This window comes from Carcharhinus amblyrhynchos, chromosome 7 (assembly GCF_965287045.1).
Source record: "Carcharhinus amblyrhynchos chromosome 7, sCarAmb.v2.hapA, whole genome shotgun sequence".
NCBI classification, from domain to species: Eukaryota; Metazoa; Chordata; class Chondrichthyes; order Carcharhiniformes; family Carcharhinidae; genus Carcharhinus; species Carcharhinus amblyrhynchos.
Window position 1 is genome coordinate 113,549,005 of NC_137330.1, and position 26,588 is coordinate 113,575,592.

General features: G+C 44.4%; 1 protein-coding gene across 1 annotated transcript in view; it reads right to left on the reverse strand.

The window, feature by feature from the left end:
- Positions 1-26,588, reverse strand: part of slc4a1ap (solute carrier family 4 member 1 adaptor protein) — a 138,605-nt gene that overhangs the window by 66,341 nt on the left and 45,676 nt on the right. The window contains exons 6-8 of the mRNA XM_080192981.1: positions 15,399-15,559; positions 11,743-11,812; positions 4,100-4,289 (exon numbers count right to left, since the gene is read on the reverse strand). Of these exons, the coding sequence (XP_080049107.1) occupies positions 4,100-4,289; positions 11,743-11,812; positions 15,399-15,559 (421 nt within the window). The remainder of the gene's footprint in view (positions 1-4,099; positions 4,290-11,742; positions 11,813-15,398; positions 15,560-26,588) is intronic.

The following is a 26,588-nucleotide window of genomic DNA, read 5'->3' on the forward strand; positions in this document are numbered from 1 at the left end:
ACCAGAATGATAGGGAGTGGGATAGCTCAATCTTGGTTCTAGACAAAGCTCGGCACAACATAGAGGGCAGAAGGGCCCGTATTATGTTGAACTGTTCTATGTTTAGGGGTCTGACATAGGTGTCCTTGTTATCTAGATGTTCCAGGGTTGAATGCAGAGCCAGGGAGATAGCGTCTGCTGTGGGCCTGTTGCAGCAGTAGGCAAAGTGTAGTGGATCCAGGCAGTCCAGAAGACTGGAATTGGTTTGTGCCATGACTAGCCTTTCGAACCACTTCATAACGATGGATGTCAGAGCCACCAGACAATAGTTATTAAGGCATGCTGCTTGGCTTTCCTTTAGTACTAGAAAGGTCATCTTCTTGAAGCAGATTGGGCCCTCAGGGTGCTGTAAAGAGAGGTTGAAGATGTCTGTGAATACTCCCGCCAACTGATCCGCGCAGGATCTGAGTGCTCTTTCCATCTGGGCCAGTCGGTTTTCATGGGTTGATCTTTGAGAAGGCTGCCCTAACATCTGCAATGGTGACCTTGAATACAGGTTCGTCCAAAGCTTCCAGGATGGAAGACATACTTTTAGTAGCCTGTTGCTCAAAACAGGCATAGAATGCATGGAGCTCATTGGGGCAGGCTATTTCACATGCCTTGATTTTGTAGACTGTTAGGTCTTGCAGACCTTGCCATAGTCAGTGGGGGTCTATGTGGCTAGCCTGGCACTTCAGTTTTGTCCGGTACTGTCTTTGGGCATTTTTGATGGATCTCCTTAGATCTCCTGGCTTTCTTGTATAGGTCAGAGTCACCTAATTTGAACTCCACACAACTGGGCTACAGCAAGCAGTGGATATCCCTGTTCATCCATGGTTTCCGGGTGGGATTTACTTCTTTGGCACAGTCTTCCACACACGCAGTAATGAAATCAGTTACAGTAGTGGTGTACTCGTTCAGGCTGGTTACAGGGTTTTTAAATATCCTGAACAAGTGCTGGAGTGTGGCGACTAGGGAATTTTCCACAGTAAATTCATTGCAGTATGAATGTAAGACTATTAATAAATAAACTTTACTTTAAATAATGACCAGTCTACTCACTCGAAGCAATTCCGTAGGAGATCATCTCATTCCTCAGACTAACATTGCTCAGCTTTCTTTGTCAGATTCTCCCATTTCAGTTTTTGCTTGGAAGCTGGGAGCAGGAGCATAGCCTTGTGGTCTGATTTGCCAAAGCATGGAGGGGTGAGAGAACGGTAAGAATGTTTGATGTTTCTATAGCAGTGGTCTAGGGCGGCATGGTAGCAAAGTGGTTAGCACTGCTGCTTCACAGCTCCAAGGACCTGGGTTCGATTCCCGGCTCGGGTCACTGTCTGTGTGGAGTTTGCACATTCTCCTCACGTCTGCGTGGGTTTCCTCCGGGTGCTCCAGTTTCCTCCCACAGTCCAAAGATGTGCAGGTTAGGTTGACTGGCTATGCTAAAATTGCCCTTAGTGTCCTAAGGTGCTTAGATTAGAAGGGCTAGTGGGTAATAATAAGTAGAGATATGGGGGTAGGGCTTGGGCAGGATTATGGTTGGTGCAGACTTGATGGGCCGAAGGGCCTTTTTCTGCACTGTAGAGTTCTATGATTCTATGTTTGGGCTTCTGGAGAAGAGACATGTTGGTGGCATCTTGGGACGAAGCTCTTGAGTTTGGCCTGATTGAAATCCCCGGTCACGATGAACTAGCTTCGGGATGTTTCATTTCAAGGCTATTTGTATTGGTGTACATTTTGTCCAGCGCAGTCTTCACATCCATGTGGGGTGGAACATAAACTGTCAGGATAACAGAGGAAGGTAGCAGGGGTAGCATTTCAGCATTAGGTCCAGGGAGCAGAAACTAAAAGTGTTGCTATGTCTAGCCACCATGAGGGGTTGATTAGAAGGAGACCTCATCTCCCCAGGCCTTGCTTGAACATAAGAAATAGGAGCAGGAGTAGGCCATCTAGCCCTTCGAGCCTGCCCCGCCATTCAATAAGATCATGGCTGATCTGTCGTGGCTCAGTTCCACTTTCCCGCCCTCTCCCCATAACCCTTAATCCCCTCTCTTATCAAAAACCCATCAACCCGCTTCTTAAAAATATTTAGCGAGGCAGCCTCCACCACTTCAACGGGCAGAGAATTCCAGAGATTCACCACCCTTTGAGTGAAGAAGTTCCTCCTCAACTCCGTTCTAAACCGCCCCCCCCCTTTATCTTGAGGCTGTGCCCCCTAGTCCTACTGTCCTTTCTGAGCGGGAAGAGTCTCTCCACCTCTATCCTATCCATCCCATTCATCATCTTATACGTCTCAATGAGATCTCCCCTCATTCTTCTAAACTCTAACGAGTACAAGCCTAGTTTATTCAGCCTCTCCTCATAGCTCAACCCCCTCAACTCCGGTATCAGCCTAGTAAACCTCCTCTGCACTCCCTCCAAGGCCAAAAAGCTGCCTGCAAGATCCTGCCACTATTGCTGGCTTGAAGGATTCTCCCTGAATCTTGAATGTTTCCAAATAAGATTAATCTTCCTGATGCAAAAATACTCACTATTCAGGGGAATGGATTACAACAGATATTAATTAACTAAATAAGCACAGTGCGGGATTAAACATGGTACTCTTTGTCTTGGATACTTGATTTGTATTCCTTTGAAAATAGAAGATTGGCGCCCAGAACAATGAAACCATTCAAGGGTGATGGTAGGAAGCATTTTTTCGTACAAAGGTTAGGTGAAATGTACAATATCGGGGAGGAGGGGGTCAACACTAAGAATGATGGATTTTTCATACAAGATATTAAGGGGATGGAACCAAGGCAGATACATAGAGTCAAAACACAGATCTGTCATGATTGAATTGCCATCTAAATAGGCCCAAGAGGTTGAATGGCCTATTCACGTTCTTACCTTCTTGAGCTAATGAAGAATTGTCAAGCTTCTGCTCACCATCAGAGATCAAACATCAGCTCTCTGCTGATCTAAGCTGATCTCTGCTATAGGCAGCTGCAATTAGCACTTGGGGTGAATGGGATCAAAGGTTATGGGGATAAAGCAGGATTAGGCTGTTGAGTTGGATGATTGTAATGAATGGCAGAGCAGGCTCCAAGGGCCAAACAGGCCTCCTCCTTCTCCTAAGTTTCTATGTAACCATGCATACATTGAGTCATAGAGGTGTACAGCATGGAAGCAGGCTCTTCGGCCCAACTTGTCCATGCTGCCCTTTTTTTTAAAACCCCTAAGCTAATCCCAATTGCCCGCATTGGGCCCCTATCCCTTTATGCCCATCATACCCATGTAACTTGTTCCAGACACTCACCACCCTCTGTGTGAAAAAATTGCCCCTCTGGACACTTTGTATCTCTCCCCTCTCACCTTAAACCTATGCCCTCTAGTTTTAGACTCCCCTATCTTTGGGAAAAGATATTGACTATCTACCTTGTCTATGCCCCTCATTATTTTGTTGACCTCTATAAAGGTCACCCCTCAGCCTCCTACGCTCAAGAGAAAAAAGTGCCAGTCTATTCAGCCTCTCCTTAGAACTCAATCCATCAAGTCCTGGTAGCATCCTGGTAAATCTTTTCTGCACTCTTTCTAATTTAATAATATCCTTACTATAATAGGGTGAGCAGATTTGCACACAGTATTCCAAGTGTGGCCTTACCAATGTCTTGTACAACTTTAACAAGACGTCTCAGCTCCTGTATTCACTGTTCTGACTGATGAAACCAAGCATGCCAAATGCCTTCTTCACCACTCCGTCCACCTGTGACTCCACTTTCAAGGAGCTATGAACATGTACCCCTAGATCTCTATGTTCTGTAACTTTCCCCAATGCCCTACAATTAACTGAGTAAGTCCTGCCCTCGTTCAATCATCAAAATGAATCACCTCGCATTTGTCCAAAATTAAACTCCATCTGCCATTCGTCCGCCCACTGGCCCAATTGATCAAGATCCCATTGCAATTGGAGATAACTTTCTTCACTGTCCACTATGCCACCAATCTTGGTGTTAACTGCAAACTTACTAACCATGCCCCCTATATTCTCATCCAAATCACTGAGCTGCAGTATTTAATATTCAGGACTATTCTCTTGACTTACTCCATTTTCAGCTCTGGAAGACCCACTGGCGTCACGATCTTTATTAATCTCTGTAGCCTTTGCAATTCCTTTTTCAGCTCGAAGGACTTGATGTGCAATTTCTTACGAGTGACGCTATCTACTGTTGCTCCTGTTCGGATTTTGGTCATGAAGGCATCCAGCGGATCTTCCCCAGAGGCCTGCATGCAATCTGTGATGGAAACAACACCTCAGATCAAGGACAAACAGTTAATTCCGTATTATTAAATTGATTATTACCCGAATGCATAAATTCAACACCTAATATTGGCTATGCATTTGTTTTATTTTCCCATAGATTTGCTGGGATGTTGCGCTCATATCATGGGATAAATGAGTGTTAGGAAGTCCATTTGATCTGACAAAGCTCATTCATTCAAAACTCATCTAAAATCTGCATGTCCTCTGCCCAGAGAATTTGCCTTTAGAAACCTTTCAAGAATTTAATTCCACAGGGCAATTACTCTTTGCAAAGAAATTCCGTGTTCCAGAGATGTGGACACACCTAATTTCTCACTGCTTTCCTGAATAATTTCTCTGTTGGGAAGTGCGAGACATCTTCTTGAATTCAGAAGCTTTCCCACAAAGAGCAGTCAATGCACTGTGATGATAATGAGCTATTTTGATATTGTTTATATTTAAAATGAGGCTGCTTTATGAGGCAGTGTTTTGTTAGAAAAGTTGATTTGTCTAGGAAAACATACAGCTCAAATGCAGGGTAATAACTAATTTCAGCTAGGGATGTGTTATTTTGTCACGTTAGTAGATCTTTTGTTTATTCAGGTTCTCCTGGGGAAAAAAGTTTCATTTTCATAACAAAGGGCAGTTGCTGCTGGAGCTGATGGAATGAGTAAATGCCTCTCTGTCTCTCTCTTTCCAGAGGCTTTCTGAAAGCTCCAGGAGTGTTAACCTAAGTTAAAAGCAAGTATGCTTGTATTTTGTTAACTACATTTAAGAGGGGTTTCAGTTGATAAGAGAAATATTGCTTGATTGGAACTAAAAGTGATAGGTTAGCAGCTGAAGATTGTTAAGTATTGTTAATAGTTAAGTTAATTAATTTCTTAAGTTAAATTGTATTGTTAAATTAAATTTGTTTTGATAAAAGCACTCTAGTTTGTCAGCTGAATCACACGTGGAGTGAAACATCTTATCCTCACAATGACGCCAAATTAGAAAACATGTTCGGGTCTCATCTGTCTTCATGATATACCTTGGGGTTTCTATCTGGTACCCTCACAACACAAACTCCAAAAATTATACTTTGCTGCTTTGAAGCCATGTAACCCTTTCTGAAACTATCTTCCTTGCACTTTCAGCAAAGCAATAGAAATATGGTGCAGAAAAATGCCATACTGCCCATTGTGCTGGAGTTGACTCCTTGAAATAGCTCCATTTCCCCACCCTTACAGGTCTTGCTTTACAAATATTTATCCATTGCCCTTTCAAATTCAGCTTCTACTATTGTTTCTGACATAGTACCCATGATAGAATCCCTACAGTGTAGGAGGACCCATCGCATCCACACTGGCTCTCTGACAGAGGACCCCACCTTAGGCCCTATCCCTGTAATCCCATGTAGTTACCCCACTAATCCCCCGAACCTACACATTCTGAGCCACTAAGGGGCAATTTAGCAAGGCTAATATCACTTCACCAAAGAGCAAAACTTCAGACATTGGAGTGACTGCCCTTGGCACTGGGGCTGCACTTGAAGAAAATTAACATCAAGACATCCTACTCAACCTGGAATCAATAAAAATCAGACTCCACTAGGTGGAGTCATGCCTGGCACAAAGGAAGATGGTTGAGGCTGTTGTTGGTGACTCATTTCAGCTTCGATATCTTTGCAATGGTTTCTCAGGTTAGGACCAATCACCTTTAGTTGCTTCAAATGACCGTCTGTCCATCATAAGGTCAGAAGTGATGTGTTTGCTGATGATTGCAGATTGTGCAACACCATTCATAAGTCCTGAGAGACTGAATCTGTCCGTATGCGGTAGGACTTGGACATCAATCAAGATTAGGCTATTAAGTGGCACATAATATCCATGCCACACATGTGCAGTCAATGGCCATCTACAATAAGAGGAAATCCACCCTTGACATTATTACCAACACCGAATCCCCCATAATCATCATCCTGGGGATTACCATTGACCAGAAACTGAACTGGAGAAGCCACATTAATATTTTGTCTACGAGAGCAGGTTAGAGATTGGGAATTCTGTGGCAGGTAACTGACTTCCTCCAACACCAACAGACAGTAGCAGCAGTGTGTAGCATCTACAAGATGCGCTGCAGGAATTCACAAGGTTCCTCAGACAGCACCTTCCAACCCATGGCCATTATCATCTAGAAGGATAAGGCAGTAAATACCTAAGAACACCACCACCTCGAAATTCCCCTCCAAGACTTCACCATCCTGACTTGGAAGTAAGAACATAAGAAATAGGAGCAGGAGTAGGCCATCTAGCCCTTCGAGCCTGCCCCGCCATTCAACAAGATCATGGCTGATCTGAACTGGATCAGTTCCACTTTCCCGCTTTCTCCCCATAACCCTTAATTCCCTTGTCTATCAGAAATCTATCTACCCGTGACTTAAATATATTCAGCGAGGTAGCCTCCACCACATCAATGGACAGAGAATTCCAGAGACTCACCACCCTTTGAGTGAAGAAGTTCCTCCTCAACTCCGATCTAAACTACCCTCCCCGCTCCCCCCTTATTTTGAGGCTGTGCCCTCTAGTTCTGGAGGCTGTGCCCTCTAGTTCTAGTTCAGAAGTACGTCACCAAATCCTGGAACTCCCTCCCGAACAGCACTGTGGGCACTCCAGCACCAGATGAAATGTAGTATTTCAGGAAGGCAGCTCACCACCACCAAATTAAGGGTGTTCAGGGATGGGCAACAATTCTGATCCAGCCAGACACCCACTGCCCAACATAAAAAATTCCTTTCTCTTCCTAGACAAGCAGCCAATTACCTACTGAATCCATTTCTTCCCTCATCTGTTCGTATTGTTTTCTGTTTAATTATCACACAAGTTTATTACCTTTTGGGTGAAAAAGTGCCTTCTTTCTTACTCCCAAATTCCTCATTTCTAAGCTTGCATCTCAGCCTTTACCACGGTGAGTAATTTGCCCAGATTACTGACAAGGTGGGGTCTTGTGTTGTCTTCAAGGAATTCATTAACACACTGCACAATGAAGCGCTCAATCCAGAGAGACTGAAAACATCAAGGCAACTGCCTTGTGGGTGTGAGAAAAATGCAACTAAGCAGAACTTGTGTGCATTCGGAATGAATGTGTTCCCATGTATTAAAAGAATTTGAGCTGGAGCGTAATGTTTTTCCCATCGGGGAACATTATTTATCTTACCATTCATCTACTCATTATGGAGGGGGAAGAAGAGGAAGGAGTAGTAGAGTGAGAGGGAGGAGGAGGAATGAAAGTAAGAGAGAGAAGACAGAGAGACCATGGGATGGGTGTGGGGAGGGCGGTGTGAGGTTGGATTTAGTATTGAGATTTATCACTATACAGCTCCTGGCTGTAAGAGGTGCTTAGGTAACAAATCAGCTAGAGACTCGATCAATAAGAAGATGCATGGCAACCTCCACAAAACACAACCAAGGGCAGATTTAAACTTGGGTTTTTTCTGTTCTGAAAGACTGCATTCAGAACTTTATCTGCATTTCATAGAAGCTCACAATGTAGAATGTTATACTAGGGGCAGCTTGACAGAGTATGGTTTGTGACACACAGCACCTTAATTAAAGTCACATAATAATTCAAATAATTAAAAGTCTGCCACATTCAAATTGGAAGCCTTTTCACATATGTTAAAATGTTCTTCCATATGCTCTTTAAACGTTCCCTCATGTTAATAATAAAAGAAATCAATAGTTTCCTTACATCATCAATGTTGTAAATGCATATGTATGTTGAGGTGAAACAATGTGAAGAAACACATTTCAGCTTGTTTCAACAATTTGTTGGTGGGGTTGTTACTCGGCAATTGTCCTGGTGGACAACTGCCCTCTGGCAGTATCTAGTCCACCCCTATATGACTCTTGCACTACTCTATGTGAACTCCTAACTACTTTACCCAAGTGGCTAATTTTCAGCTGTGAACCTTGACACAGAGTCAGCAGACCATTTGTTCATGGTTTCATCACAGCCAGGCTTTGTACTACCATCGCTCAACATGTACAAGCACCTTCCAGAAAGAAATCGGAGCTGATTTGTACAGTGTCCAGCGACCCACTGAGTGTGATCAGCTTACTCAACGCAGGGTTTTGCCCTTTTAGCTTCTAAAGCTTAGTGCTGCATCAGACTGCCACGTCAGGATGCATTCACAGTAATCAAGTTGACTGCAATGAGACCTAGCAACATAATAATTCATGAGAATGTTTTCCATCTGGGGACAAAAATACTGTGAACCTGGTGTCAAAATGGAAAACTTGAGATCCAGACGGTAATAAGGATCACCCTGGATATTCTCGCTTCCATCTTCTTCCACGGGAAAAAGATATAAAAGTCTGAGATCACGCACCAACCAACTTCTTCCCTCCTGCTATCAGACTGTTGAATAATCCCACCATATATTAAGCTGATCTTTCTCTAGCTATGACAGTAACGCTATATTCTGCATTCTTTCCTTGCCTATGTATTCTATGAATGGTATGCTCTGCCTGTATAGCATATAAGAAACAATACTTTTCACTTTATACAAATACTTTTGACAATAATAAATCAAATCAAAACTACATGTTGCACACTGGAAATCACTGCAACACTTCTGGTGCATCGGCGTGTGATTTTAAACTAGAAGCTAGTGCAAGAGATTTTGATTAATAATTCAAAACTCAGGAACACAGCAAAGTTGCAAGAGAAAATGAAACATTTTGCCTATCAAAACTATCACACAAGACTTCAGTTTACCTCTGCTGATCTTAACGTTAATCCCCTGATGAAAACACAAGCAATGCTATTCACATCTCTCTCTATAAATGATATTGCCAAGGGAAGCAAGATTGGATGAAAAGAATAAAGGTCCAAATCAGCTTGACCTAGCCAAACAACAACCTTTGATGTGGCATCTCATCAAATGCCTTCTAGAAATCTAAATACAGTACATCCACTGGTTTCCTTTTACCCATAACAGATATTACTTCTTTAAAGAATTCTAATAAATTGTTTAAACGTGATTTTGCTTTCACAACACCATGTTTTATGTGTTAGTTCAGAAGGAGGAATGTTGATCAGGGCAATTACTGAAAAGAATCAATCACTAGCCAGTAGTTCTACATTTTTAAACGTGAGATTTCCTTTTCATATTGTAAATTTCAAAGCTTCCTTTTCTGTCATTGGTTAAGTGGAAAGGAACAGAAAAATCTTTACTATTTTCATCCCCTTTAATTTACAAGTAAGAAAGATTATTTTTAAATATCAGATTAAATCTGAATGTAACATATTGACACAGATTTGAAGAACAGCGGCACGGTAGCACAATAATTAGCATTGAAGCCTCACAGCTCTAGGTATTTGCATTCAATTCAAGGCTTGGGTCACTGTGTGTGTGGAGTTTGCATGTTCTCCCCATCCGTGTGGGTTTCCCCTAGGTGCTCTGGTTTCCTCCCTCAGTCCAAAGATGAGCTCGTTAGGTGCTTTGGCCATGCTAAATTGCCCCTTAGTGTCCTGGGATGCTTAGGTTAGAGGGATTAGTGGCATAAATGTGTGGGGTTACAGGGGTAAAGCCTAGTTGGGACTGTTGTCGGTGCAGACTCGATGGGCTGAATGGCCTCCTTCTGCACTGTAGAGTTTTTATGATGATTCTCTAAGTGACTGGAAGCAGAGAGTAGACATAAATGCATCATTTTCTGGGTGGCAAGATATAACAAGATGCACTGTTCGAAACTCACCAGCCAGGGCAAAGTGCCTCTCAGCATCTATCCCTGTCAAACCCTCTCAGAATCTCTCATGTTTCAACGATAGCATCTCTGAATTTTTTCAACTAGAAGAGTTGAAAAATTCTACTCAATATTGATTCATAGCATCATATCATAGAAGGGGCCCTTCAGCCTGTTGAGTTTGCATCAACGCGTATAAAGCACCTGACCTACCATCTAAGTCCATTTTGCAGCAACAAAAACAGAAAATGCTAGAAGATCTCAGCAGGTCTGACAGCATTTGTGGAGAGAGAATAGAGCCAATGTTTCGAGTCTGGATGACCCTCTAATGAAGGGTTATCCATAGTTGAAACATTGGTTCTATTCTCCCTCTGCACATGCTATCAGACCTGTTGAGATTTTCCAGCATTTTTTGCTTTTATTTAAGATTCCAGCTTCCACAGTATTTTGCCTAATCCCATCAACAGCACTTGGCCCATAACCTTGAATGTTACGATGTGCCAAGTGCTCACCCAGGTACTTTTTAAAGGATGTAAGGTAACCCACCTCTACCCCACCCTCCCAGGCAGCGCATTCCAGAATGTCACCACCCTCTGGGTAAAATGTTTTTCCTCACATCCCCCCACAAACCTCCTGCCCTTCACCTTGAACTTGTGACAGACCCTTCAAATAAGGAGACCATCTGCTCTTTATCCAGTGTCCGTGTCCCTCATAATCTTGTACATCTCAATCAGGTCGCCCCTTAGTCTTCTCTGCTCCAGTGAAAACAACCCAAACCTATCCAATCTCTCTTCATAATTTACATGTTCCATCCCAGGCAGATCACATATTAACTCTCACATCCCAGGCATCAGTCTGGTGAACCTTTGTTGCACCTCTACTGAGTTAAGTACATCTTTCCTTGGGTATGAACACTGCATACAACACTCCATTTGAGATCTCACCTGAGTTTTGTACAATGGATATGTTAGCTAATTCTTCAAGATGGGAGTGACTAACCAAGCCTAATGTCTTTTGTGTCTTGCTAAAAATTATTTTACTCAACTTACTTTTTTTTTCTATTCCCCTTCTCAGTCTAAATTAGAGCAAGGAACTGGGAAATTGTCACATCCCATTTGCTCAGCTTCTCAGGAGTCAGGTTGTTCCTGCTGCAGGAACAGCACTCAGTGGAACTATACAATCCTAATTTTCCAGTGATTAAAGTCTGCAAAATTAGTAATAAATGGGTGAAATTGAAATTTGTCTATTATTCCAACAAAGGTTTTTGCGCCATTTGAAAATAAACCTGTTAAAGCCTTTTTCCAAAATTATTTACATCCACTGGTTTGGCAGAGGCAGCAATTTATCATGTGCCATTCTCTTCCCTCTCCCTGTACGCCCCAAACCTGCTATTTCTTGAAATTCTCAGCATTCTTTCCACCGAGTTCCTGAGCTGGATGCTCTCTATATTTCAGCATGACCTTTGTGCACTGTCAGATCATGACAGCACCTGGGTGCTGTGACAAACAAACAAAATCTGATAGTTATGGATCATCAACTCCAAAGAAATAAACCTTCCTTCAAGATCAACATTTCATTTCAGCTCTCTTATTGAGCTAGAAAAGGCTGGCAGTGAGCATTTTACTTACAACCTCAATAGCAATTCAATAGAACGATGAGGTAACATGCCATCGTCTGGTTCATTGTTGTAAATTGTTTCATTCAGTGGTTTGTGTTTACCTTTGCCAGATATTTTCAACTTAGTTTCAATGTCAGAAAGTTCTCTCTGCACCTCGGTTAACTTGCCAACCTGTGGAAGCAAAGACACAATTATGTGCACAGAATGGTCTGGTTGGGGAGCAAAACTGCCCACAGGTAAATACCAAAACATAGGTACACACCACAACTGACAAGGTATGTTGTTAAACATGCACAGACTAGATTGTGGAGCTGGAGGAGCAAGGCTACGCCTAACCTCACATTCAAAGAATGCAGCCAATGCTGGACATCAACATATCCCACCCTCTCAGCGCAGCCCCTCCTCTTGATGGACCAACCCACCCAATACCTGCCCAAACGCTTGTTGCTGAATTCTCTCTCCATCACCCTGTCAATTGCTGCCACTTGCTATGTCCAGATAGACCATAAGTATCTGACTCAGAGGCCAGGGCAGCACCATGGCACAGTGGTTAGCAATGCTGCCTCACAGCGTCAGGGATTCCGGCCTCGGGTCACTGTCTGTGTAGAGTCTGCACGTTCTCCCTGTGTACGTGTGGGTTTCCTCCGGGTGCTCCGGTTTCCTCCCACAATCCAAAGATGTACAGGTTAGGTGGATTGGCTATGCCAAATTGACCCTAGTGTCAGGGAGATTATCTAGGGTAAATGTGTGGGGTAAGGGGAAATTGGGCCTAGGTAGGATGTGGTCGATACAGGCTTAATGGGCCAAATGGTCTTCTTCTGTACTGCAGGGGTTCTATAGAAGGGCTCTCTTACCGGCCAACTCTGGCTGCTAGGAATAAGAAGAGCTGTTATTTTAAGTGGAACAATTTAAACTGAGGTTGTTCCTTTTACAGGCTCAATTCTTAGACTCAGTCAAATTCCATTATTCTTCCTGGCAAGTGTTAACTGGGATTTCGATTAAAGAAGACATTATGTTTCATGATTGATGCAAGACTTCCTGCTGCCACCTCCGCTGAGTAGGGAGCCAAACAGTGCCATTTTATAACTTCAAAATATAAATATTTTGATAAACATCCTATCAATTCTCTCTCCTTCCTCCTCTGGTTCTACAGGTTCTAGTAACCTCTACCAAGAGTGAAATTTTGTTTAAGTCTAGCTGGTCAACAAGCTCATTAACAGAATGGATGAAATTGAGACAGATCAACAAACTGTCTTCATCCATTTATACATGCACAAGTGCAGCATGGCAATCTAGTTAGCAACCAGGAATAGGCATGCACATTGATGCTCCTCTCCTTAACACTAGGAAGGGGAGGACATGCTGCACCACAACTGAGATGAGTACAGACCAGGATGGAGTTTGAAATCTGCCCATAAGACTTAGATACCTGATGCTTTAACTAGCAGGATCGGCACGGTGGCACAGTGGTATGGGTGGCATGGTGGCACAGTGGTTAGCAATGCTGCTTCCCAGTTCTAGGGATCTCGGTTCGATTCCTGGCTTGGGTCACTGTCTGTGCTGAGTTTGCACATTCTCCTCGTGTCTGCGTGGGTTGCCTCTAGGTATTCCGATTTCCTCCCACAGTCCAAATATGTGCAGGTTAGGTTGATTTACCATGCTAAAATTGCCCCTCAGTGTCCTGAGATGCGTAGGTTAGAGAGGTTAGTGGGTAAATATGTAGGAATGTGAGGGTAGGGTTGTGGTCAGTGCAGACTCAATGGGCCAAATGGCCTCTTTCTGCACTGTAGGAATTCTGTATTTAAAAAAATCATTAGCGGGGCCTTTCCGTACATTCCTAATTGAGAATTTTACAGTTAAGTACAGTCATGATTTGTTATGGACACTCCACTTTCTGCACAGTTTTCTCAAGAAAATTCAGCCCATTGTGCAGTTCCAGAGATGCTCCACATTCGAAGGAGGAGGGGGTCAGAAATGGCACCACAACATGAGAGATTTAGTTTCCTGTTGAACATGGCATTATAATCACTGAATCTTACAGCACAACAGAAAGCCCATTGTCTCTGTACTAGCTCTTTCAAAGAATTGTGCAATTAGTCTCACTCCACTGGTCTTGTAGTTTTTCGCATTTTTGAGTTTTTATCCAATCCTATTCTGAAGGATATTATTTACTGTGCTTCTAACATCCTTTTAGGATCATGGAATCCTGAAAGAGCATAAGGAGGCATTTGGCCCATCGAGTCCGAATAGACTCTCTGACAGAGTATTTTACCCAGGTCCCCTCCACCCTATCCCTGTAATCCCACATACATTTACATTGGCTAATCCACCTAACCTATGCATCTTGCAACACTAACGGACAATTTAGCATCGCCAATCCACCTAACCTGCACATCTTTGGACTGTGGATTATAAGGCAGTGCATTCCATAATGTGACACATTATTGTATATGGTTCTTTTTGTCAATCACCTGAAATCTGTTATTCTCATTAGCAACTCTTCTGCCACTGGTTGCAGTGTCTCCATATTTGGTGTATCAGAACACTCCCATGATCTTGAACACCTCTATCAATTCTACCATTAATTGTCTTTGTCCTAAGGAGAACAACTCTAGTGTCTCTACTTAGCTGAAGTTTTTCATTCCTGGTGCCATTCTAATAGATCTCTTCAGCATCCATTTTCAGTCCCCAATGTCCTCCCTAAAAGGTGTCTTGTCCATAATACTCAAATTGGGCTTAGCCTCTGTGTTATAAAGGTTGTGTGTAACTTTCTTACTTTGTATGATAGTGCTCTGTCAATTATGCTGTTACGGTTAAAAGAAACAGGTGATGGGTACTAATTGTCATTGAGCTCATATAAATGGGGGATAGCTGGGACACTGGGTTGAGTGGGAGATTGAACAAGTCAATAAACTCTTATTAAAGAAAAGCTCTAACGTCTTAATTTCAGCTTGACTAACTGGCTTGGACCCTATTAGCACTCTGTGCCTCTATTAATAAAGCCAAGGATCCTGAATGGCTTTGTAACAGTTTTCTCAACTTGTGCTGTCATCTTCAAGGAAGTACATCCTAGATTTTTTTTTCAAATTTTTATTTCATTCAAAAAGATACAAATTTAAATTGAATCCAATTCATGGTTCCCACAAGGGAGACAAACAAGATCCAAGCTGACAAGATAAGGCTTCGCACCTCATCTTGGGCTTACTCTGACACATCCATTTTAGCCAAAAGGCCGAGATAGAATTACATCGTGGATTTCTCAGTTCCTGCATCCACTTTAAAACTGAACCATTCAATTTATATTTTTTTTTCCTCACTCTTCCTACTAAAGTGCATGGCTTAACACTTAGAATGACAAAAAAACAAATTGACAGTCAAATATAGCTCTGATATCAGAAAGTCCTTTAAACAAAAAGTAATCAACTCAATGGAATGGACTACTTAAGTGGGTTGAGGAGACAAGCATCCCAGAACTATTTGAGGAAAGTGGATGTTGTGGCTTTGGGGAAGAATTGTGGATTCTTCCTGGATGAATAAACCAAGATTAACAAAAATTTTCTACCTTTCTGTATTAGCTTGAGGAACATCTCCATTACTGCCACAATGAAATCATGCAATGCAATGTGACCTGGAAACATGTTCCCTACGCTTCTCATGTTCTCCCTTTCCACTCTTCATGGACACACATTCCTTCTCTAGAAAATTATGATATTTCTAGGGTTCAGCATATCTTTGAAAGAAAGCTTTAGACTTTTACCAATGAATCGTAAGTTTCCACTTTCTCCTCTACTTTCCCTGCTTTCTTCATTCTGTTGAGCCTTTTCTTCTCAATAGCTCCGGTCCGATCTAAGAAAGTATCTTCATCGCTGTCATAGAAATCCTCTGCCTCCCAGTTTTTAGATTTTCGCTTCCGAGAAACTAATGAGAGAAGAAAGTTGTCAGGCTATTACTAAAGAGGAATAATGGGGCGTCCTCTTTGTTTCAGACCACAAAAAACAATTACAGGCCTTTTGACTAATGATTAAAGTAACTCCCTGTTAATCAATATAACTAAAGGTTGAGCTCACTGCGGGTTTACTGTACTACTGCAGTGTCGGTGCATAGGGCTGTAACAGCTCTTCAAATCTGACTGAAGAATTAGAGACCAATGTCCCTTCTATGGGATCCAAGGGGCTGTTGCCTTGAGGATCCAGAACTGGCTTGCCTGCAGAAGGCAGAGTGGTTGTAGATGGGTCTTTTTCTGCATGGAGGTCGGTCACCAGTGGAGTGCACCAGGGATCTGCTCTAGGACCCTTGCTGTTTGTAACTTTCATAAATGACCTGGATGAGGAAGTGGAGGGATGGGTTGCTAAGTTTGTCGATGACACAAAGGTTGGTGGTGTTGTGGATAGTCTGGAGGGATGTCAGAAGTTGCAGTGTGACAGAGATAGGATGCAAGACTGGGCGGAGAAAAATGGCAGATGGACTTCAACCCGGATGTGTAGTGGTCCATTTTGGCAGGTCCAATGTGATGAAGGAGTACAATATCAAGGGTAAGACCCTTAGTGGTGTAGAGGGTCAGAAGGACCTTGGGGTCTGGGTCCATAGGACTCTTAAATTGGCCGCACAGGTGGAGGACGTGGTCAAGAAGGCATATGGTGTACTGGCCTTCATTAATCGAGGGATTGAGTTTAGGAGTCAGGAGATAATGCTGCAGCTTTATAAGACCCTAGTCAGCGCTGCTACCTCATAGCGCCAGGGACCCCAGTTTGATTCCCGATTTGGGTCTGTCTGTGTGGAATTTGCACATTCTCAGGGTCGGTGTGGTTTTCTGTGGGTGCTCCGGTTTCCTCCCACAGTCCAAAGGTATGCAGGTTAGGTTGATTGGCCATGCTAAATTCTCCCTTAGTGTACCCGAACAGGCGCTGGAATATGGCGACTAAGGGATTTTCACAGTAACTTCATTGCAGTCTAAATGGAAGCCTACTTGGGACAAATAAATTAACTTTAGCTTTACGTTACTCTCCACAGTTCAAAGATGTGCAGGTTAGGTTGATTGGCCATGCTAAATTGCCCTTTAAATGACCTGGGATTAGCAACATATGTTTCAGAGATAGGGCCTAGTTGGAATTATTGACAGTGCAGATTTAATGGGCCAAATAGCCTCCTTCTCCACTGTAGGGTTCCTACGATTCTACTTGTCTAGGATGAGTGCAGCTCCAACAACACTCAAAAGCTTGATGCCATCCAGAACAAAGCAGCCCACTCGCCATCAATGACAGCAGTGTGTACCATCTACAAAGTGCACTGCAGGAACTCAACAAGACTCCTAAGGCAGTACCACCCAAACCCATGACCACTGTAACCTAGAAGAGCAGCAGATACATGGGAACACCAACACTGGGGAGTTTCCCTCCAAGCCACTCACCATCCTGATTTGGAAGTTTATCATCATTCTTCACTGTCACTGAGTCAAAATCCTGGAATCCTTCCCTAACAGCACTGTAGGTGTATCCACTGTTCAGCAGCTGCAGCTGCTCAAGACAAGCAGCTCACCATCACCCTCTCAAAAGCAACTAGGGATAGGCGCTAAATACTGGTCTAGCCAGTGACACCCACATCCTGTAAATAAATCCAAAAAAAAGTCGTGTTACTTTGTTTTTTCACGTTTGTCCACTGGATGTGGATGCCACTGGCTAGGCCTGCATTTATTGCCCATCCTTAAATTACCTTGAGAAAGACAATAAAACATTACAAATCAATGACTAAGAAGCACTGTTATTTGCCACACTGGACAAAAGCCTTTAATTCATTTTCAGGGAACAAATAATGAAGACTGCAGATGGCAGAGTTCCAGCATATTGGTTTATATGTTATCTGATTAGAAGAGTGATTCAAGATGGGTAATGTGTAGTGCAGCAAAAACCTGGAGTGGATGTTAATCAAGAAGGTTTCTTTGTCCAGGATGTGTCTTGCTTTTCAAGTTTAGTTAGAGCTGCACTGATGCAGGAAAATGAAGAGTATTCCATCAAACTCCTGGATAACTCCCAGGCTCTGACACGTTCTTGGACCCACAGTATTTATATGATTGGTCCAGTTCTGTTTCTGGTCAATGGTAGCCCCCAGGATGTTGACTGTTGGAGATTCAGCAATGGTAATGCCATCAAATGTCAAAGGGAGTCAGTAGGATTCTCTCCTGTTGGTCATTGCTGAGCACTGCGAGTGTAACGGGCTACTTATCATCCCAAGCCTACTTCATATGGGCATGGGCTGCTTCAGTACTACTGAGGAGTCATAAATGGTGCTGAACAGTTGTGCATTTGTCAGCCAACATCCCCATCTCTGAACATATGATGAGGGAAGGTCACTGATGGTTAGGTGTCAGACATTACCTATGCCCTGGGCCTGAGATGATTAACGCCAAACAACCACAGCGATCTCCCTGAGGTATGACTTCACCTAAGTTTTTATTTCCTTCCATGGGATGTGGACGTTTCTAGCCTAATTCTCTTAATTGAGAGGCAGTTAAGAGTCAACCACATCGCTGTGGGTCTGGAGTCATATGTAGACGAGGATGGCACATTTCTTCTCCTAAAGGACATTAATGAACCGGATGGGTTGTTTAAATTCAATTGTGGGGCACAGCTGTCGCTGGCTAGGCCAACATTTATTGCCCATTCCTAGTTGCCCTCGAGACGGTGGTGGTGAGCTGCCTTCTTGAATCGCTGCAGTCCATGTGTTGTGGGTTGATCCATAATGTCATTAGGGAGAGAATTCCAGGATTTTGACCCAGCGACTGCGAAGGAATAGTGAGATATTTCCAAGTCAGGACAGTGAGTGGCTTGGAAGAGAACTTGCAGTTAATGGTGTTCCCATGTTTCTGCTGCCCTTGTCCTTCTAGGTGGGAGTAATCATGGATTTGGAAGATGCTGTCCAAGGATTTCTTCGGTGAAATGCTGCAGTGCATCTTGATTTGATTTTTGTCACATGTATTGGTACACAGTGAAAAGTGTTGTTTCTTGTGTGTTATACAGACAAAGCATACTGTTCATAGAGAAGGATAGGAGAGGGTGCAGAATGTAGTGTTACAGTCATAGCTAGGGTGTAGAGAAAGACCAAATTAATGCAAGGTAGGCCCATTTAAAAGTCTGACGGCAAACTGTTCTTGAGTCTGTTGGTACTAGGCTGATACCGGAGTTGAGGGGGTTGAGCTATGAGGAGAGGCTGAATAGACTGGGCTTGCACTCGTTAGAGTTTAGAAGGATGAGGGGGGATCTCATTGAGACATATAAGATGATGAAAGGCATGGATAGAGTAGAGGTGGAGAGGTTCTTCCCGCTCAGTAAGGACAGCAGGACTAGAGGGCACAGCCTAAAGATAAGGGGGGGGGGGGGGGAGCAGTTTAGAACAGAGTTGAGGAGGAACCTATTCACTCAAAGGGTGGTGAATCTCTGGAATTCTCTGCCCGTTGAAGTGGTGGGGGCTACCTCGCTAAATATATTTAAGACGCGGGTAGATAGGTTTTTGGTAGGCAAGGGGATTAAGGGTTATGGGGAGAAAGCGGGAAAGTGGAACTGAGCCACTTCAGATCAGCCATGATCTTATTGAATGGCGGGGCAGGCTCGAAGGGCTAGATGGCCTACTCCTGCTCCTATTTTTTATGTTCTTATGTACGTGATATCAGACTTTTGTATCTTTTTCCTGACGGAAGAAGTTGAAAGTATGCCCAGAGTGCATAGTGTCCATGATTATGCTGGCTGCTTTTCTGAGGCAGCAAGAAGTATAGGCAGTGTCAATGGATGGGACGCTGGTTTGAGTGATGGACTGAGCTTCATTCACGACTCTTTGTAGTTTTTTGTGGTCTTGACCAGAACAGGAGCCATACCAAGCTGTGATATAATCAGAAAGAATGCTTTTCATGCTGCATCTGTAAAAGTTGGTAAGAGTCATAGTGGACACACCAGATTTCCTTTGTCTCTTGAGAAAGTAGAGCTGTTGGTGGGCTTTCGTAATTATAATGTCAGCATGGGGGGACTAGGGCAGGTTGTTAGTGATCTGGACACCGAACACTTTGAAGCTCTTGACCATTGCTATTTCACCCCAGCTGCTTTCATAGGTTGACCTTCGAGAAGGCTGTTCTTCCACCACACTTCCTGAGGTCGATGACAATCTCCTTCATTTTGTTGACATTGAGGGAGAGATTATTGTCGTTGCACCAGTTCACCAGATTCTCTATCTCATTCCTGTACTCAGTCTCATCACTGTCCGAAATCTGACTCACTATGGTGGTGTCATCAGCAAACTTGAAAACTGAGTTGGAGGAGATTTGGCCACACAGTTGTAGACGTATAAAGGAGTATACTAAATGCTGCGGACATTGTTTTGTGGGGCACCAATGTTGAGGATGATCATGGAGGAGATGTTCTTGCTAACCCTTACTGATTGTGGTCTGTGAGTTAGGAAGTTCAGGATCTATTCGAAGAGGGAGGTACCGGGGCCCAGCCCACAGAGTTTGGAGATGAGATTCATAGGAATAATGATAGAACATAGAACATAGAACACTACAGCACAAACAGGCCCTTCGGCCCACAAGTTGCGCCAATCACATCTATACCTACCAAGCCATAGAACTATCTGTAACTTCCAATGCCATTAGATCCCATATACTCATTCAGAAGTCTTTTAAAAGACCCCAGCGAGTTCGCCTCCACCATCACCGACGGCAGCCGATTCCACTCACTCACCACCCTCTGAGTGAAAAACCTACCCCTAACATCTCCTCTGTACTTGCTTCCCAGCACCTCAAACCTGTGTCCTCTTGTAGCGACCATTTCAGCCCTGGGAAATAGCCTCGGAGAATCCACCCTATCTATTCCTGTCAACATTTTATAAACCTCTATCAGGTCGCCTCTCAACCTTCGTCTCTCCAGGGAGAAGAGACCTAGCTCTCTCAGCCTATCTTCAGAAGGTATGCCTCCCAATCCAGGCAACATCCTTGTAAATCTCCTCTGCACCCTCTCAATCGCTTCCACATCCTTCCTGTAGTGAGGCGACCAGAACTGCGCACAGTACTCCAAGTGGGATCTGACAAGGGTCCTATAAAGTTGCAGCATTACCTCCCAACTCCTAAACTCAATCCCTCGATTAGTGAAGGCCAGTACACCATACGCCTTCTTGAGCACATCCTCCACCTGCGAGGCCGACTTAAGAGTCCTATGGACCTGGACCCCAAGATCCTTCTGCTCTTCAACCCAGCTAAGACTCCTATCCTTGATATTGTACTCCTGCATCCCATTGGTCCTGCCAAAATGGACTACTACACATTTATCCGCTTTGAAGTCCATCTGCCACTTCTCCGCCCAGTCTTGCAGCCTATCTATGTCACACTGCAACTTCTGACATCCCTCCAGACTATCCACAACACCACCAACCTTCGTATCGTCGGCGAACTTACTAACCCATCCCTCTACTTCCTCATCTAGGTCATTTATGAAAATGACAAACAGCAAGGGTCCTAGAACAGATCCCTGGGGCACTCCACTGGTGACTGACCTCCATGCAGAAAAAGACCCATCCGCAACCACTCTCTGCCTTCTGCAGGCAAGCCAGTTCTGGATCCACAACGCCAAAGCTCCTTGGATCCCATGCCCTCTCACCTTCTCAAGAAGTCTTGCATGGGGGACCTTATCAAACGCCTTGCTGAAGTCCATGTAAACCACGTCCACCGCTCTTCCTTCGTCAATGTGTTCAGTCACATTTTCAAAGAACTCAACTAGGCTCATAAGGCACGACCTGCCCTTGACAAAGCTGTGCTGACTATTCCTGATCATTCTAAACTTCTCTAAATGCTCATAAATCTTGTCCCTCAGAATCCTCTCCATCAACTTACCAACCACTGAGGTCAGACTCACCAGTCGGTAATTTCCCGGGCTATCCCTGTTCCCTTTCTTGAAAATAGGAACCACATCCGCAATCCTCCAATCCTCCGGAACCTCTCCCGTCTCCAGCAAAGATCATCGCCGGGGCTCTGTAATCACTTCCCTCACCTCCCACAATAACCTGGGGTACATCCCATCCGGTCCCGGCAACTTATCTATCTTGATAGAATTTAAAAGTTCCAACACATCCTCTCTCTTAATATCCACATACTCAATCTTTTCAGTCTGCCGCAAACCTGTAGTACAACCTCCCAGATCACTTTCCACCGTGAATACTGAGGCAAAGTACTCATTAAGCACCTCTGCCATGTCTTCCGGTTCCACACAGACTTTTCCCCCTTCACCTTTTATAGGTCCTATCCCTTCTTTTCTCATCCTTTTACTCTTCACATATTTGTAGAACGCCTTGGGATTCTCCTTAATTTTACCCGCCAAGGCCTTCTCATGTCCCCTTCTGGTTCTCCTAATTTCCTTTTTAAGCTCCTTTCTACAAGCCTTATACTCCTCTAGACCCTTAACATCTCTTAGCTCTCTGAACCTTTCTTTTCTTCCTGACCAGGTTCACCACAACATTCTTGCACCATGACTCGCAGAACCTACCAAAACCTCCTTGTCTCATCGGAACGTTGCTGTGCAGAGCTCCAAACATTCCTTGAAAATCCGCCACCTTCCTTCAGTACTTTTCCCCAGTTAAACTTCCAGTTTATTCAGCCGATTGTCTGCCTGATGTCATTATATTTCCCCTTACTCCAGACAAACACCTTCCTAGCCTGCCTGGTCCCATCTCTTTCCAATGCTATCGTGAAGGAGATAGAATTATGATCTCCATCCCCGAGATGCTCTCCCACCGAGAGATCCGTCACCTGTCCCGGTTCATTAGCCAGCACCAGGTCAAGTACAGCCTCTCCTCTCGTAGGCTTATCCAGGTGCTGTGTCAGGAAACCCTCCTGAACACCCCTAACAAACTCCTCCCCATCCAAACCCCTTACCCTAGGGATGTTCCAGTCGATGTTTGGGAAATTAAAGTCTCCCATCACGACAACTCTGTCTCCCTATCTGTTTCCCTATCTGTACCTCAACTTCCCTGTCGCTATTGGGCGGCCTATAGAAAACACCCAGCAAAGTTATCGACCCTTTGCTGTTCCTAACTTCCACCCACAGAGACGCCGTAGACAGTCCCTCCACAGCATCCACCTTCTCTGCAGCCATGACACTGTCCCTGATCAACAGTGCCACTCCGCCACCTCTTTTGCCCCCCTCCCTGTCCTTCCTGAAGCATCTGAATCCCGGCACCTGAAGTACCCAGTCCTGTCCCTGAGACATCCAAGTCTCTGTAATGGCCACCACATCACATTCCCAAGCAGCAATCCACGCCCTAAGCTCATCTACTTTGTTCACTACACTCCTGGCGTTAAAGTAGACACACCTCAGACCCTCGGTCTGGGCACTTCCCTTCTCCATTACCCGTCTAACCTCCCTCTCATACTGTCTACAGTCCTTCTCCACCTGGAAGCTAACCTCCTCGCTCTCAGTCTCCTCATCTCTATTCCCTCCCCTCAACCTTTCTAGTTTAAAGCCCCCCCAGTAGCCCTAGCCAATCTTCCCGCCAAGATATTGGTCCCCCTGGGATTCAAGTGCCACCCGTCTTTACTGAACAGGTCACACCCGCCCCTGAAGAGGTCCCAATGATCCAGGAACCGGAATCCCTGCCCCCTGCTCCAGTCCCTCAACCACGCATTCACCCTCCACCTCATTCCATTTCTGCTCTCACTCTCCCGCGGCGCAGGCAGCAATCCTGAGATTATTACCTTCGCATTCCTCTTTCTCAGCTGCCTACCCAGGTCCCGATAATCCCTTTTCATGACTGCTTCCCTCTTCCTGCCTATGTCAGCAGTCATGATGTGGGTATGCCGGCGTTGGACTGGTGTAAACACAGTAAAAAGTCTGACAACACCAGGTTTTAGTCCAACCTATTTATTTGATAATATACTCGCAAGCTTTCGGGTTAGCCCCTTCGTCAGGTGAATGGAGAGTTCTGGCCTCAGACAGAGCATATAAAGCACAGACAGTTTAGAGATTACTGATTAGAATGCGAATCCTTACACCTAACCTGCTGTTCAAGACCTGAAGTGGCTGACCTGTGATCAGTGCTCCTTCCACTCACATTATCAACCACTTCAGGTCTTGAACAGCAGGTTAGGTGTAAGGATTCACATTCTAATCAGTAATCTCTAAACTGTCTGTGCTTTATATGCTCTGTCTGAGGCCAGAACTCTCCATTCACCTGACGAAGGGGCTAACCCGAAAGCTTGCGAGTATATTATCAAATAAATAGGTTGGACTAAAACCTGGTGTTGTCAGACTTTTTACTATGTCAGCAGTACCTATATGAACCACAACCTGCGGTTCCTCACCCTCCCCTTTCAGGATGTCTGGGACGCGTCCAGAGACATCCCGGATCCCAGCTCCAGGGAGGCAAACCACCATCCGTGACTCCCGTCTGCATCCGCAAAAACACCTGTCTGATCCCCTCACTATGTCCCCTATTAACACTGCCTTGCTGCTCTTTTTCTTAACTTTTTTGAAGTACTGCGTCAGGCTCAGCCCCAGAGAGCTGGCCATCGCTTCCCCCCCCAGGTGAGCTGTCCTCCCAGCAGTACTCAGACAGGAGTACTTATTTTGAAGGGGGACATCCACCGGCGTGCTCTCCATCACATGAGCTTTCCCCTTCCTAACTGTTACCCACTTGCCTTCTTCCCGTTGCCCCGGTGTGACTACTTGCCGGTAGCTCCTGTCAATTACCTCCTCATTCTCTCTGATGAGACGAAGGTCCTCGAGCTGCAGTTCCAGCTCCTTAACCAGTCCCTTAGGGACTGCAGCTCCACACACCGAGCACAGATATGGATGTCTGGGGGACTAGGAGCCTCCAGGACCTCCCACATATTGCATTGGCAACAACATACTGGCCTCACACTCATACTTGCCCTTTTTAGAAATACAGAGAAGAAAGTAATAAAAACTTATAAACTTACCTCGCCTCACCCTTTTTGCTTAGGTTCTGTGAGTCAAAGCCTTCCAGCTCACACAAAAAAACATGATGTTGAAGGCTGAGCTGTAGTCAATAAATAGGGAGTCTGGCATAAGTGTCTTTGTTATCTAGGTGTTCCAGGGTTGAGTGCAGGGTCAGGGAGATAGTGTCTGTTGTGGATCTGTCGTGGCAGTAGGCAAACTGCGGTGGATCCAGATAGTCCGTGCTATGACTAACCTCTTGAAGCACGTCATGATAGATGTCAGAGTCACCGGACGAAAGTCATTAAACCACAATGCCTGGCTTTTCTTTGGTACTGGGATGATGGTCGGCTTCTTGAAGCAGATAGGGACGTTGAAGATATCTGCGAATATCCCTGCTGACTGGTCCATGCAAGATCTCTGTGCTTGTCCAAGTATCCCATTCGGGCCAGCTGCTTTCCACAGGTTGACCTTCCAGAAGGCTGTTCTGACACCTGCAAATGGTGACCTCAGATACAGGTTCATTCGAAGCTTCTGGGGTGGAGGGCATGCTCTTGCTGACCTCTTGCTCAAAATGGGTACAGAATGCGTTGAGCTCATCAGGGTGGGTACATTGGAGCTATCAATTTCACATGCCTTCATCTTGTAGCGTGTTATGTCTTGCAGACCTTGCCATAGTCAGTGATAGCCTCGTAGATAGTAAACATTACTGCCATTGAGCGTTAGTGGTAAAGGAAGTGGATGTTTATGGATGTGGTGCCAATCAAGCTTTGTCTTGAATACTCAAGCTTCTCGAGTATTATTGGGAGCTGCACCCATCCAAGCAAGTGGGGAGTATTCCATCATAACCCTGACTTGTGCCTTTTAGATGGTGGACAGGCTTTGGGGAGTCAGGAGGTGAGTACTTCACAGCAGTAATCTTAGCCTCTGACCTTCTCTTGTAGCCACTGTGTTTATATGGTTAGCACAGTAAGAAGTCTCACAACACCAGGTTGAAATCCAACCAGTTTATTTGATAGTAAACCCAGGTGTGTGGAAAGTTTGATGGTCAAACCACTTTATGTGGTTAGTCCAGTTGAGTTTCTGGTCAATGGTAACCCCAAGGATGTTGACAGCAGGGGTAACACCATTGAATGTCAATGGTGGTTAGTACGTCTTGTATTGGTGATGGTCATTGCCAGGCATCTGTGTGTGTGTGGGGGGGGCGGTGGTGCGCGAATGTTACTTGCTAGTCGTTGCAATTAAACATGGACTGCTTCAATATCTGAGGAGTTGCAAATGGTGCTGAACATAGTGCTACAATTTTACAACAATTAACAATTGTTTTATGGTCTTCATTTAATGTCGGATTTTTATTTAGTTTAAATTTCACTATGTGCCATGACGGGATTCAAACCTGGGTCCTCAGAACATTACCCTGGCTTTCTGAATTACTAGGCCAGTGGCAATACCACTACACTGCCACCTTCCCACTGATTCCAGTTTTGTCAGAATTCCTTGATGCTATACTTGATCAAATGCCGTCATGATGTCAAGGGCAGTCACTCAGCTCACCTCACGAGTTCATCATCTTTGTCAACATTTGGACCGAGGCTGTAATGTCAGGAACTGAGTGATCCTGAAGCAACCCAACAATCCAAACTGGGTATCAGTAAGTGGGCTATTGCTGAGAATGTGCTGCTTGATGCCACAGCTCATGACCATTTCCATCGCTTTGCTGATCGAGAGTAGACTGATAGGACAGTAACTGGCTGAGTTGGATCTGTCCTGCTTTTAGTGCGCAAAACATACCTGGGCAATTTTTCACATTGCCGGGTAGATGCAGTGTTGCAGCTGTACAAGAACAAGTTGGCTAGGGGAGTGGCAAGTTCTGGAGAACAAGTCTCCAATGCTATTTTCAGAACATTATCAATACTTTGCAGTGCCTTCTGCTATTTTTTTATATCACAAAATTCTGAATCAAATTGACCAAACGCAGGCAATTGGGACTAGCTTAGGGGGTTAATAAAAAGGGGGCAGCA